This window comes from Neofelis nebulosa, chromosome 13 (genome assembly GCF_028018385.1).
Source record: "Neofelis nebulosa isolate mNeoNeb1 chromosome 13, mNeoNeb1.pri, whole genome shotgun sequence".
NCBI classification, from domain to species: domain Eukaryota; kingdom Metazoa; phylum Chordata; class Mammalia; order Carnivora; family Felidae; genus Neofelis; species Neofelis nebulosa.
The window spans coordinates 2976862-2989429 of NC_080794.1; the positions used below are offsets into that span (position 1 = coordinate 2976862).

At 47.9% G+C, this 12568-nt stretch overlaps 1 protein-coding gene across 6 annotated transcripts in view; it reads left to right on the plus strand.

The window, feature by feature from the left end:
- DISC1 (DISC1 scaffold protein) overlaps positions 1 to 12568 on the plus strand; it is a 361779-nt gene that overhangs the window by 93396 nt on the left and 255815 nt on the right. For 5 of the 6 annotated variants that reach the window (XM_058696150.1, XM_058696145.1, XM_058696148.1 and 2 more), the window contains one exon: positions 5229 to 5379. In XM_058696150.1, the coding sequence (XP_058552133.1) occupies positions 5229 to 5379 (151 nt within the window). Of the gene's footprint in view, positions 1 to 5228; positions 5380 to 8697; positions 9084 to 12568 lie in introns of those variants that run through there. The other variant, XM_058696149.1, reaches the window with a different exon arrangement.

A 12568-nucleotide genomic window follows, 5' to 3' on the forward strand; every position in this document is an offset into this window, starting at 1 on the left:
TTTAGCCCCTACAGCCTAGCAACACTGAGTTATCAGAAGTATTTGTTAACTGAGCGAATACATGAAATAATAAGCATGGCATTTACGAGGTGAAAGATGCTATTTCCAAACATTTCTGAACCCTCCTTTCTTCCAGAGGAACCATTTTTCTTCTGGCTGAAGGTTTTCCCTTCACGGGAGTTCTCCATTCACGGGCTGAATGTTTGTGTCCCTCCAAATCCACGTGTTGAGACTGAATCCCACTGGGATGGTGTTAGGAGGTGGGGCCTTTGGCACGTGAATTAGGTCATGAGGGTGGAGTTCCCAAGAGTGGGATTAGTGCCCTTATGAGAAGAGACCAGCGTACTCTCTATTGGTCACGTGAGGACATAGCAGGAAGCTGGCCATCTGCCACCTCACGGCGGGCTCTCCCCAGAACCGGGCCGTACTGGTGCTGTGATTTCAGACTTCTAATCCCCGGAATGTGAGAAATAAATGTTTGTTGGTTCAGCCGCCCCGCCTGTGGTGCTGAGCTGACGAAGACAGGGTGGTGTCCAATATACCTCTTTGCTGTTGGATGACACCCATGATTTCATTAAACACCTTGTGGAGATGTTATTCCCACCTGGTGGATGAGGCTCTGAGATGTGAACGGAGGAAGTGATTTGTCAAAAAAGAATGCTCGCTGCTGAAGCCGGTGATAGAATTCAGGTGCCCTGATTCTTAGTGCTGTGAGCCCGTGTCCTTACCGCGTCACTCAAGGAGCAGAGTGTCGGTGTGGGAGAAGAGAGCGAGGCTGATCAAACCTGCTGATGCCCTTGCTGGTGCCACAGACGTCGCGCCTTTGTTCTGGAGGCCGGGCGGAGTCCTCCAGGATTCCAAGAACATTCTGTGATGTGCGTATGAATGTGCTTGGCACGGTGCGGGGACGTAGCTGATGTCTCTGCATTCCTTGGTCTGGTCACTCATTCGTTGGCTTGTGCACATCTGAGCGCTGGGAAGGGCGGTCTGCTGAGCATGTGCAGGAACACTGGAGGAACATGGGTTTTTAGGCAGAGAGGTGACTCATCCCGCGGAAGTGAGGGAGATGTGGCCTGCCTGGAAATGGGGAAGCGGGCCTGAGTGACGTGGACAGCCCCGAGGTGTGGAAGCCTGGGATGGTGACAAGTCCAGGAGCCCAAAGCCTGGGCCCGGCTGGCAGCGGCCCCGTGAGGGCCTGTGGCAGAAAGAGTAAAACCTTGCAAGGTAGTTGGTGGATTTCCTTTTAGACTTGAAGAGTTTCATGTTTTTATGTTCATTTACTTGCTAATGAAAATGATATAAAGTGGCTTAAGAAAACTTACCAAGCAAGAAACCCCATGAGGGAACCTAACTTGAGTGTAGCAGGACACTTCTGTGCTCACTCTGAGCCAGGCAGCCTCCCCGTGTGGGTCTTTAAACAGTGACAAGCATGGTGACACGGTCCCTCTCTCACGGACAGAGGAGGTCTTGAATAAGTGGAAACAAGTGTGAGGCCCTTGTGTGGGCAGAAACCTGGGTGTGCTGAGGGGGCATAGAGCCTGGGGAACCCACTTGAGGGGCCGGAGGTCTAGAGGGGGAGGATGGCTTGCCTGGGCCGCTGTGGGGAAGGGTGTTTCTGACAGAGGGAACGGCAGATGACCCCGGCTCAGCTCACAGTAACCTTGTCCTGGTAGTTTGGGCCACAAATACTGGGGTCACTGTCTTCCTCCATTCCCAACATCCCATCTGTCAGAGAATATCCCAAATCCCGGCACTTTCCACCACCCCTGTTTCACTTGCAGGTCCTGGGCACCATTGTGCCTTGTCCAGGGAACCTCGATACCCATGTGACTAGTTTCCGAGATTCTGCCCCGTATGGTCTCTTCCCAGGGGAGCAGCCGGCTTATCCTGTTCAACAAGAGTCAGTCACGTCATATCACTGCTCAAAATTCTCCAGGGGTTCCCCGTCCCTCCAGATAAACAGACAGTCCTTATAGTGGCCTCTGCAGCCCTGATGACCAAGTCCACCCCAACACTCTCTCCCCTTTGTTCACTGCCTCAGGGCCTTTGCCCTGGCTGGGAGCTCCCTCTGTCTGCAATAGCAAATTAGTGAATAGGGGTGTACTTTGGGGGAGCCAGCAGAATGCACCCTAATGCCAAGCAGAGCTGATGCCAGCCTGTGAGGTGGAACCCGCCGTAGCCGACAGCCACTTGAGAAGCTCGGGGAGTAGGTCATTTAGAGACTGGGGACAATAAGCTATAGAATCAGTGGTGACTGTCCTGGGACACCTTTCTAATCATAACGGGGATATAACTTTAGATGTCACAGTTTTGAAGGTGAGGGGCAACGCAGAGCACAGCTAATCACAGGTATTTCCTGGAATAATTCATATTTGTCTTTGAAATTCATGGCGAATGTGATTTTTGGCAGCCAATTTACTGTTTTATTTGGCTGGGCCAGTTTGCAGTCTCTGAGCACTTTTCACCAGGCAGTGGGAGGGGACAGTTTAGAACACAGCTGGTGGCAGAGGGAGGCCAGGCTGGGGGTCTAACATCCGTGCAAACACTCCAAGGCCACTACCTAACGGCACTACTAAAGATAGCCTTTGGACACGTGCTAGGTGCTGGGCTGCTGGGCATATGCTAAATGCTTTGCGTAGATGATCTCAGTTAATTCTCAGGAAACTTCAGGATGTACATGTTATTAGCCCCAATTCCACAGATTAGGAAGCTGACGTGTAGACAGGTTAAGTAAAATAACAGAGGTGGATATATGGTCATCTGTAACAGGGAATTGGAGCATCGCTTCAGTGACTTTAGTGATTGTAACTGGTTCTGTCTTGATGGGAAGTTTGTAAGGGAACATTCTTAAAATGGAGGTGGGACAGCTAGGAACGGCAGAGCCAAGGTGCAAACACAGGCTTTGTCCTAATCCCTGTGTAACACACCTGTGTACACATCGACAGCAGGAAGACGGGATTTGAAACCACGTGTAAGGCATTTATTGCTTTTCATGGCAGTTTTGATTGTATATAGCATGAATGAAGTAAACAACTAAGTAATAAAATTAATTAAAAATTTTAAAATTAACTAAAATAAAATTCATTTCGGGGCGCCTGCGTGGCTCAGTCAGTTGAGCGTCTGACTTCGGCTCAAGTCATGATCTCGCAGTTGACGAGTTTGAGCCCCGCGTCGGGCTCTGTGCTGACAGCTCGGACCCTGGAGCCTGCTTTGGATCCTGTGTCTCCCTCTCTCGTTTTGCTCCTCTCCAGCTTGTGCTCTGTGTCTCTATCAAAAATAAACATAAAAAAATTAAAAAAAAAATAAAATTCAGTTTTTAAAAAGGTTGAAGCTTTTGGTGATAGGGAATAGGTGTATCTTGCTGTTATCCTGAGACAACTGCCAGGCCAGAGTCCACTCTGTGTTGTTGGTGTGGTGTCTTGTCACCTTGAACAAGGTGGCACCAACTGAGAACCCTTGTCAGTTCCCTGTGACTTGGTCTTGAAGTAAGTAAATGACCCTTTCTGGTATTGTTAGAATGAATCCTTGGCAAATAAATTCTCTTAGCAAGTTCCTGGCCCTTGGTCCCAATGTATATGGCTGGGGGAGGTTGTCTGCTGCCCACAACACCTGAGGCCTGCCCTTCCTCTGCCCAAGTGTGTACCTTGGGAGTAGGGCAGGAAGAGAGAGGCGTCATGTTGAGGGTGCACCGTGCTTAGCGTTGACCTCTGCTGGTATACGGCAAAAAGTTTTGTCCAAAGAGTTTTATAAATAAAACTGGGTGTTCTAGAAACGGCCTAGTTGGAAAATGCCCTGAGGGCCATGGATATGTAAAGAAGCATGATCTAGGGTTGGGCCTCCCAAACATCTTCCCATCATGGCACACACAGAAGACGCTAATGTTTCCACTGCACGTCAGGGTAAGCAGTAGGCGCTCATGGCCAGAAGTGGCTTCCTGGGGTCCTGGGTGGCCCCAGAGCCCACCTACTACCCAAAGGTGGAGGCCATCAAATTTCTGCCAACGCACCTGGCAAGGAGCAGCAGGAGGGAAGATCTGATGGATGATATTTTTAAAGATTAATTTTTTTAAAAGCTTATTTATTTATTTTGGGGGAGGTGGGCAGGTGGGGGAGTGGCAGAGAGAGAGAAAGAGAGAGAGAGAGAGAGAGAGAGAGGACCCGAAGCTGGCTCCACGCTGTCAGTGCAAAACCTGCCTCGGGGCTCAATCTCATGATCTCAGATCATGACCTGAGCCGCAACCAAGAGTCGGACGCTTAACTGACTAAGCCACCCAGGCACCCCTGATGGATGGTATTTTTGAACCCAGTCTTAATATTTCTGCAAAAATGGCTTTAGGGGAGACTTTCCAATTCTTCAGGTGTTTGGTTATAAAAGTTCTCATTGGAGGGGATTCCAATTTCTCAAGCTTACTTTTCTAGAGAAAAACTGTTTTACAGTGATTCTGCATCTGCACCTTGTCCTAGGGAAACTTAAGGTCACTAAAAAGTAATAGGACCCCCTACCTGATAATGGAGGTGGACATATGGTCATCTGTAACATAGAACTGAAACATCGCTTCAATGACCTTAGTGATTGTAATTGGTTCTGTCTTGATGGGCAGTTTGTAAGGAAACATTCTTAAAGTCCAAGCTTGGGCACTGACATTTTTCAATTGAAGACCCCAAACTCATCAAAATGAGCAGGTTTTCTCCCGAGTGAAAACCATGGTTTTAAAAATAATATTGGGGTGCCTGGGTGGCTCAGGTGGTTAAGCGTCCGACTTCAGCTCAGGTCATGATCTCACAGTTTGTGGGTTCAAGCCCCGCGTTGGGCTCTGTGCTGACAGACAGCTCAGAGCCTGGAACCTGCTTTGGATCCTGTGTCTCCCTCTCTCTCTGCCCCTCCCCTGCTCATGCTCTGTCTTTGTCTCAAAAATAAATAAACATTAAAAAATTTAAAAAAGTTAATATCAAGTGTCCTCCTATAGGATGATCATAATTATGACCATGATATAAATACCTACAGTGTACATTCTGATATTTGGAAGCACAAAAAGTAGGGGGGCTGTGCAGTCAGTGAAAAGAAGATTCTCAGAAGCACCAACTGAGAGGTGGAGTTGTGGGCACCAGACACGGTAGTGTTGCATCATTAAGCTGAACGTTGGCTGGGAGTGGGGCTCTGGGACGCTGCATTACCTATTTTGAGTTTCATGGTTCTTAATTCCTCTCTCTCCTGTTTTGGGTTGTCAGCCGAGGCGTTCAGACACAGATTGGAAGAGCTGGAAAAGGAGAAAGGCAGCCCACACTTCCAGCTTCCTTCAAGGCAGCCGGCCCTCTGCAGCCTCCTGGGCCACCTGGATGCACAGGCCCAGGCAGCCTTGCGCCACAGGGCCTCCCAGCTGTGAGTACTTGGATCGCCCCCACTTTCCTCTCCTGCTCCCATGTGATGAATACCTAGGGAGACCCTCAGCTGCTTTTTCCTGGGAAGCACACTTTTGTTGGCTGGACAGGTGGGGGTGGTTCCTTCCAGAGGGAGTGACCGGTGTGGATCACACTCCCCTAAGAAGCCACTTCTGCTAAGTGACGGGGAGAGACCCTTGGTAGGGTCTCCCAAGCTTCCCCTGGGAAGCCAGCCTTCTCAGAAGGAGGGATGGGTTTCCTCTTGTCAGGAGCCCCTTGGTCAAGCCTGTGAGATCCACAGGTGGTAGTCTCTGACTGAAGGGGAAAACACATCCTCCTGATGGTGACTTCCAGCTGCCAATCAACCTCTGCTGTTTCTGCTACCCGAGGGCCCCTGGGATCCCTGCTATACAGGGAGCAATCGCTCTTTGTGATGCAGGGGCTCTCAATCCCGGCTGGGTGTTTGAATCACCTGGAGACTTGAAATGCCCAGCTTCCACCCAGACGGACTGCGTCAGGCTCTCTGGGGGTGGGTCCCAGGTGCTGGCATGTCTGAAAAGTCTGAGAACCACTGCTCTCCTCTACCTGCTTGTTGCCTCTCTTCTGGGGAAGGGCTTGCGAGGGAACAGGTTTGCGATGGGTGCTGTTAGCCTAATCACAGCTCAGGCCGGCTTCTCCTTAGTGGTAAACATGGCCTCAGCAACCACACTGTATTTCCGACTGCCGGGTGGCCCCGGCAATCACAAGATGGTCTGGCTCATTCCTATGAAGTGTACGTGCCATTGTACGTTTCATCTGTCTTGGTGTCTCCCTACAGCCTGTCTTGACAGCTATGCCAATCATTTTCTCATGTTCTTGCCCTACAATTTTGCTGGTAGCATGTGCCAGAGTGCCTGGCACCTGGGAGGTGCTTCCTTGTAAATATTTGTTGAGTGAACTTTCACTGGGCTTCTTAAAGAGCAGGTGGATTCCACCTCCTTTATCAATGCAGTTTTTCATCGACACTGAGGTATCGCCTCATTTCCCCTCCCTTTCTCACTCATGTGGGGTCCTTCCCAACTTGACTTTCTACTGAATTCTTTCTTTCTTCTGTGCTTTGGGGTCATTTCTGGTCTTGGGTCATGCGACACCTGTCAATGTATTGTGTTTCTATTTATTTAACAACATTTGCGTAACAGTGACTGAGTGATTTAGGAATTCACTACTTTTTTTCCATTTTTATTGCGATAAACTGTATGTGACACGAAATTTGCCGTTTCAACCATTTTTAAGTGTACCGCTCAGAGACGTAAAGTGCATCCACATTGTTGTGTTACCATCACCGCCAGCCATCTTTAGAACTCTTTCCATCTTCCTAAACTGAGACTGTGTCCTTGTTAAGCACGGACTCCCCCCTCCCCATTCTGCCCCCAGCTTCTGGCTCTGAATTTGACTCCCCTCGGAACCTCATTTCACTCAGCAGAATGTCCTCAGGGTTCATCCATGTTGTGTCATGTATCAGGATTTCCTTCCTCTGTAAGGCTGAGTAGTAGTTCGTGGCGCAGATGTGCCACATTTTGCTTGTCTATTCTTCCTTCAGTGGATGGGAAGTAGTTCATATTTAGTCCTCTAGACAATTCTAGGAGGTAGAACTATTTTATTAACTGCATCGCTATGGAGATTGATGTCATCATCATCGTCATCATCTGTCTTTATATTTATACAAAGTCCAGGAGAGGTTAAGGAGCTTGTGCAGACCCCCCAGCAGGTGGGTGCTGAGCCCGGGCACGGTGCTGGCTGCCTGCTGTGAGTCTTGGCTTGGAACTAGCTCGCTGAGCTGCCTAAGTCTGGCCAAGTCTTGTCCATTATTGTCTCTTTAGCCTCCATGTGATTTGAGTGGAGAGCGATGCGCTGATCTTGGCGGAGTTTCTCGCAGAACATGAGGAACGACGATACAGTCGGTATCACCCATTCTCACTCAGTTGGGTGGCAACATCTGACATTCCTTACATCCGACTGTGACTTATAAATATGGCAGTTTCATAGGGTCCAACTTAATATTCTCCTCATAAAAGTGGAGGCCTTTATTAACCACTTATTGAGCCAGTAGAAACTGTTGGCTTGCTTTGTTGTTATCCTCTGTCCTTCCCCGCCCAGGGGTTACCTGCACGCTGTGCTTTTAGTTCATGTTCACTTTTGGAGTGAATGGGACCTGACCTCCATGGTCTGATATCTGACCTGATTTTTATCTCTGATCTGATTTCTGTCTCTATCACTGCAGCAGTCAGCAATGATTTTCTGTTAAACCCAAAAGGCATTTTCCACTCTTTTTTTTTTTCAACGTTTTTTTTTTTTTTTTTTTTTTAATTTATTTTTGGGACAGAGAGAGACAGAGCATGAACGGGGGAGGGGCAGAGAGAGAGGGAGACACAGAATCGGAAACAGGCTCCAGGCTCCGAGCCGTCAGCCCAGAGCCCGACGCGGGGCTCGAACTCACGGACCGCGAGATCGTGACCTGGCTGAAGTCGGACGCTTAACCGACTGCGCCACCCAGGCGCCCCAGCATTTTCCACTCTTATTCTGCTCTGTATCACCGTGAGGTCTGTAACATTTCATCAATCAAATTCATTCTTAAACTCTCTCTCCCCTAGACTATCACGATTCACCCTTTTCCTGGTCCTCTTGCTACCCAGCTGGCCATTCTTCTCAACCTCTTGAGAACTCCAGTTTCTCTCCCCATTTCCTTCATACTGATGTTCCTCTGTCTTCTGCTCTAGCCTATCCTGTCGTCTCACTTTATATATTCTCCTTCTGGGTGACCTCAAATACCCCTGTGTTTCGGGTGCCCTTAACATACTAATTTTCCTCTAATTTATATCCTTAGCCCTGATCCCTCTCCAGAGTTGCAACCTACCATTTGGCCTTCATTGAACATCTCACTGACCTTTACTAAGTTTGCTGTCTGTTTATTTTATCCTAAAAAGTTTAGTATCTTTTTATCCTTGCCTTTAGGAAATTCATCTTAAAACTATCTGTTTATTAGATTCGCTATTCTTCTCCCCCATCAGCCCCTTCTCTGACATCCCCACTCTCAGTTACTGACTCAGTCATCTACCCAGTTACCCAAGGAAGAACTCTGAGACATACTTGGCTCCTCCTTTTTCCTCACTTCCAATTTCACGGTTGACTCCACTGTCTAACCTCAGCTCACCACCCACTTTGCTCATTCATGTCAAACTGCCTTGGTTGTGCTTTAGAGTTTCTAGTCTGGATTATTGCCATGGTTTCCTTGCTGGTGTTTCTGACTCCAACATTATTCCCTCTCACTCACTGTCCACAGTGCCACAGATGGGAATATCATGTGACGCCCAGTCGCCCTCAGTGTTTTCAGGATAAAATCTGGGCTGCTTCCTTAGCATGGCATTCAATGCTTTTCCAATCTAGCTCTTCACCATCAGGAGCCCAGAATATAACTAGCCATCACCAACACCTACAGTCCACACCTACTGAAGTATTAGAAGTTACCTAAATGCTGTGAATGTTTCTGAATTCTATGATCTTGCACCTGCCCCACCATTATCACCTCTCAAGAGCTCATTGTTCGAGACTCAGCTCAGCTACCATCCTTGTGAAGCCTTGTCCAGAAATCACACCGTCTCCCCTTGAATTACCTTGAATTACTTCACCCCTGTCATGGGTCTTAAGTAAATAAATCTGTTTCCTTGAGTATCTGTCTACTCTTCAGGCTGTGAGCTCCTTGCAGACAAGACTGTGTTATATTTATCTTTCTACCCCTGGAGGCTAGAACAGTGGCTGACCCCAAATAGGTATTCCGTAAATGTTCACTGAATGAGTGAATGTGATCATATGTGGATGTATCTATGTAGGGGTTCACAAAGATATATGTGAATATTTATTGAAAGAGAAAGAGAGAGAACTTTCACTCTAATGTGGTTCAGTTGCCCTAGAGAAAATGCTCCTTCAGCCTTTGTTCTGACACCTCCAGTCGGAAGAACTTTTATAGAATCTTAGAGAACCCTGGATTATAGGTCAGGAAACTTGAGTTCTGATCCCGTGTCTTCTGCTAACCTGGCATCGTTTCCTAACTTCTTCACACTTCACTTCCTCACCAGAAAACGAGAGGATTGAATTAGATCACTATTTTCCAAACTTCAGTTACGTACGTACTATTGTGGTTTTTCTTTTGCCAAATCCACCTGTCCTATTATTAACACAATTAGAACATAATGACTCAAAATCAACTTCTTAAATTTTTCTAATGCATATTACTAGAATTACATAGTTATTAATAATTTTTAGGAAATTGTCTTTTAGTGGACCAGCTGCCCATCTAGCCCTGTAATATATATCACCCACAGGGGTGTCTGGACTCAACGGGTTTCCCCTAAACCAGGGACTGTGGCTGCAGTTCTCACGGCGGCCACCAGGAGGCCACGGTGCAGGGCTGGAGCTCACACAGCCTTGGAGTCAGGATGGAGCCGGGACAGAAATATTTCTTACAGGCGGGGGGGCTTTCTCTGAGTCAAGAAGGAAACGGAATACTTTTTGATGAACTGTACTTTTCCTGTAGAAACGAAATAGTTGCATTGACATGGGAAATTTTCAGTACTGATGAACGGCACAAATAAGTGACGCCTACCCTTTTGGGGATCGAGTATTTCTTTGAGAATCTGATGAGAGCTAGAGGCTCCTTCCATCATCACCAAACCACATATGTACAACCACGCAAACGATTGATTGCCTGCAGTTTCCACAGGCTCACAGATCTTCTGAGGCTTAGCCATTCACTCTGCAGGGGAGGAGGGGTCTTTGCATCTCAGGTTAAGCAAATTTGCTTTAGAATAAGATTGAAGGAAATGTATATAACACCCAGTGCTCAACACAGGTGCCTTCCTTAATACTCATCACCCATTTAGCCCATTCCCCTGCCCACCTCCCCTCCATCAACCCTCAGTTTGTTCTCTATAGTTAAGGGTCTCTAACAGTTTTTTTTCCCTCTCTTTTTTCCCCTTCCCCTGTGTTCATCTTCTGAAGACGAAAATTGACATTAACATTTCATCTTCACAATGAGGCTTTTAATAGGGGGTTACCCCCTTTTCTATCATGTGGCCCTTGAGCTTTTAGACAATGATTTATGAACAGAATGTACCAGGAACAGGCATTGCAAAATTTTTATTCAACTCTTCAGTTAGGTTTCCAAAGCAGCCACTGAGTACTGCAATGCTTTTGTGATATGAGCAAATGGCAAATCCTTTGTCATTTTTCACTAAGATTTGGACACTTGACCCAATGTGTATGTAAATTTATTCCTGTAAATTACTATTCTGCCTGAAATATCTGGAACATTTTTCTCGTCCTTAAGTATAATAAAAGAAAAGAACTCTGAATAAACTCTGTAAAATACAAAAAAAAAAAATTGAAGGAAATGTAAACACCCAAGTACATCAGTCACTGTATTTCATTTTTTATTTTTACTGTCACTTTGTTGTTAATAATCTGGTCCATTCCACTTTAAAATTTTTCTTTCAGTGTTTATTTATTTAAAAAAATTTTTGTTTAAGGTTTATTCATTTTTGAGAGACAGAGACAAAACGTGAGTGGGGGAGAGGCAGAGAGAGAGAGGGAGACACAGAATCTGAAGCGGGCTCCAGGCTCTGAGCTGCCAGCACAGAGACCGACGCGGGGCTCGAACTCATGAACCATGAGGTCATGACCTGAGCTGAAGCCGGACTCTCAACGGACTGAGCCACACAATCCATATTGAGCCATACAACGGGCGCCACTGGTCCATTCAGCTTTTTAAAAACCACTGTTGAATTCTCTGGGTCTCGAGTAGAATACCGTGCCGAATCACACTCCATTCGTTCAGGTTCCTTCCACAGCCCAGGCAGCTTCACCGTCCCTTCGCGGATTAACCTGACTCCACCAGTGGCAGGTACCGGCACTCACGTGGTTGGGAGCCTGCCCTGTTTTTGGTCCCGCTTTGCTCAGTAAGATGACCGGTTCACTGTGGCGTCTCTGTTCAGGGGAGGTACAAACACACCATGGTCTTCCTGTTCTCCGGTCTCTGTCGTGTTCTGCTGGATACATCTTCCTATTGCCCACGATAGCCTGGGCAGGTACAATGGACGTCTGGCTCATTTTCAGTTACTGATGTTCAGCCCCCCAGGTCCAGTTTGAAACTTTAATCTCCCATATCCATTTCGAATCTCTCCCTGTCCATTGTCTGTAACCCTCTCCTTGTTGGTCATCGCTGCCTCCCTGGCTAACAGACTGGAACACCCCGTGTGCAGGCGTTGGCACGCTCACTGTCCAGGGGCACCCACACGTGGGTTCTCCAGACGACACCACAGGCGCCCCCCCCCCCCCCATGCCCAGACCCTGATGTGAATTCAACCTTTCCCAGCCCACCTGGGGAACCACCCCTTTTCACATATTAGTCAGCCTCTTTCTGTGGGTCCCCTTGCCCAACGGGCACACTTTTGGGGAAGATAATGTTTGTGATCTACTCGATTCACGGGAAGTTCACCTATCTTTGCTACACTGAACGGTAGGCATTCAGGCTGTCCCATTGCAGACCTCTCTGCCTTGCCATGGCTCTCCAATTTCTTCTTCTTTTTAAGTTTATTTGTTTATTTTGAGAGAGACAGAGAGAGTGAGAGGGGGAGGGGCAGAGAGAGAGGGAGAGAGAGGATCCCAATCAGGCTCCACACTGTCCGCTCAGAGCCCAGCGTGGGGCTCGAACTCACCAGCCATGAGCTCGTGACCTGAGCCAAAACCGAGAGTCGGACGCTTAACTGACTAAGCCATGCAGGCGCCCCTCCAACTTCTTTATCCCTGCTTGAGGGGGTAGTGATACATCAGAAAGTCAGTTGTGTGAGAGCACACATTGCTGCAGACATTTGATGTCCTGTATCTCAATCTCTTGGCCTCCCACCGATTTCTGTTCCAGCTCTGGACAGTTCTCTCCACCTGCAGCTTCCAACAGGTTTGCGTGCCACACGACGTGCTCTGAAGCTTGTGAGGACGGGGAGTGGGTAATGAATGCCCCTGAGGGCAGCTGTCAAGCACTGGGGTGGGAGTTGGTGGATAGGTGTGCCACCCTCCCCAGCCTCTGGGGCGACAGTTCTGAAGCACATTCCACACGTTTTTCCAGGTGGTTCCTGGTAGGATTGGGCCCCAGTTGTCCC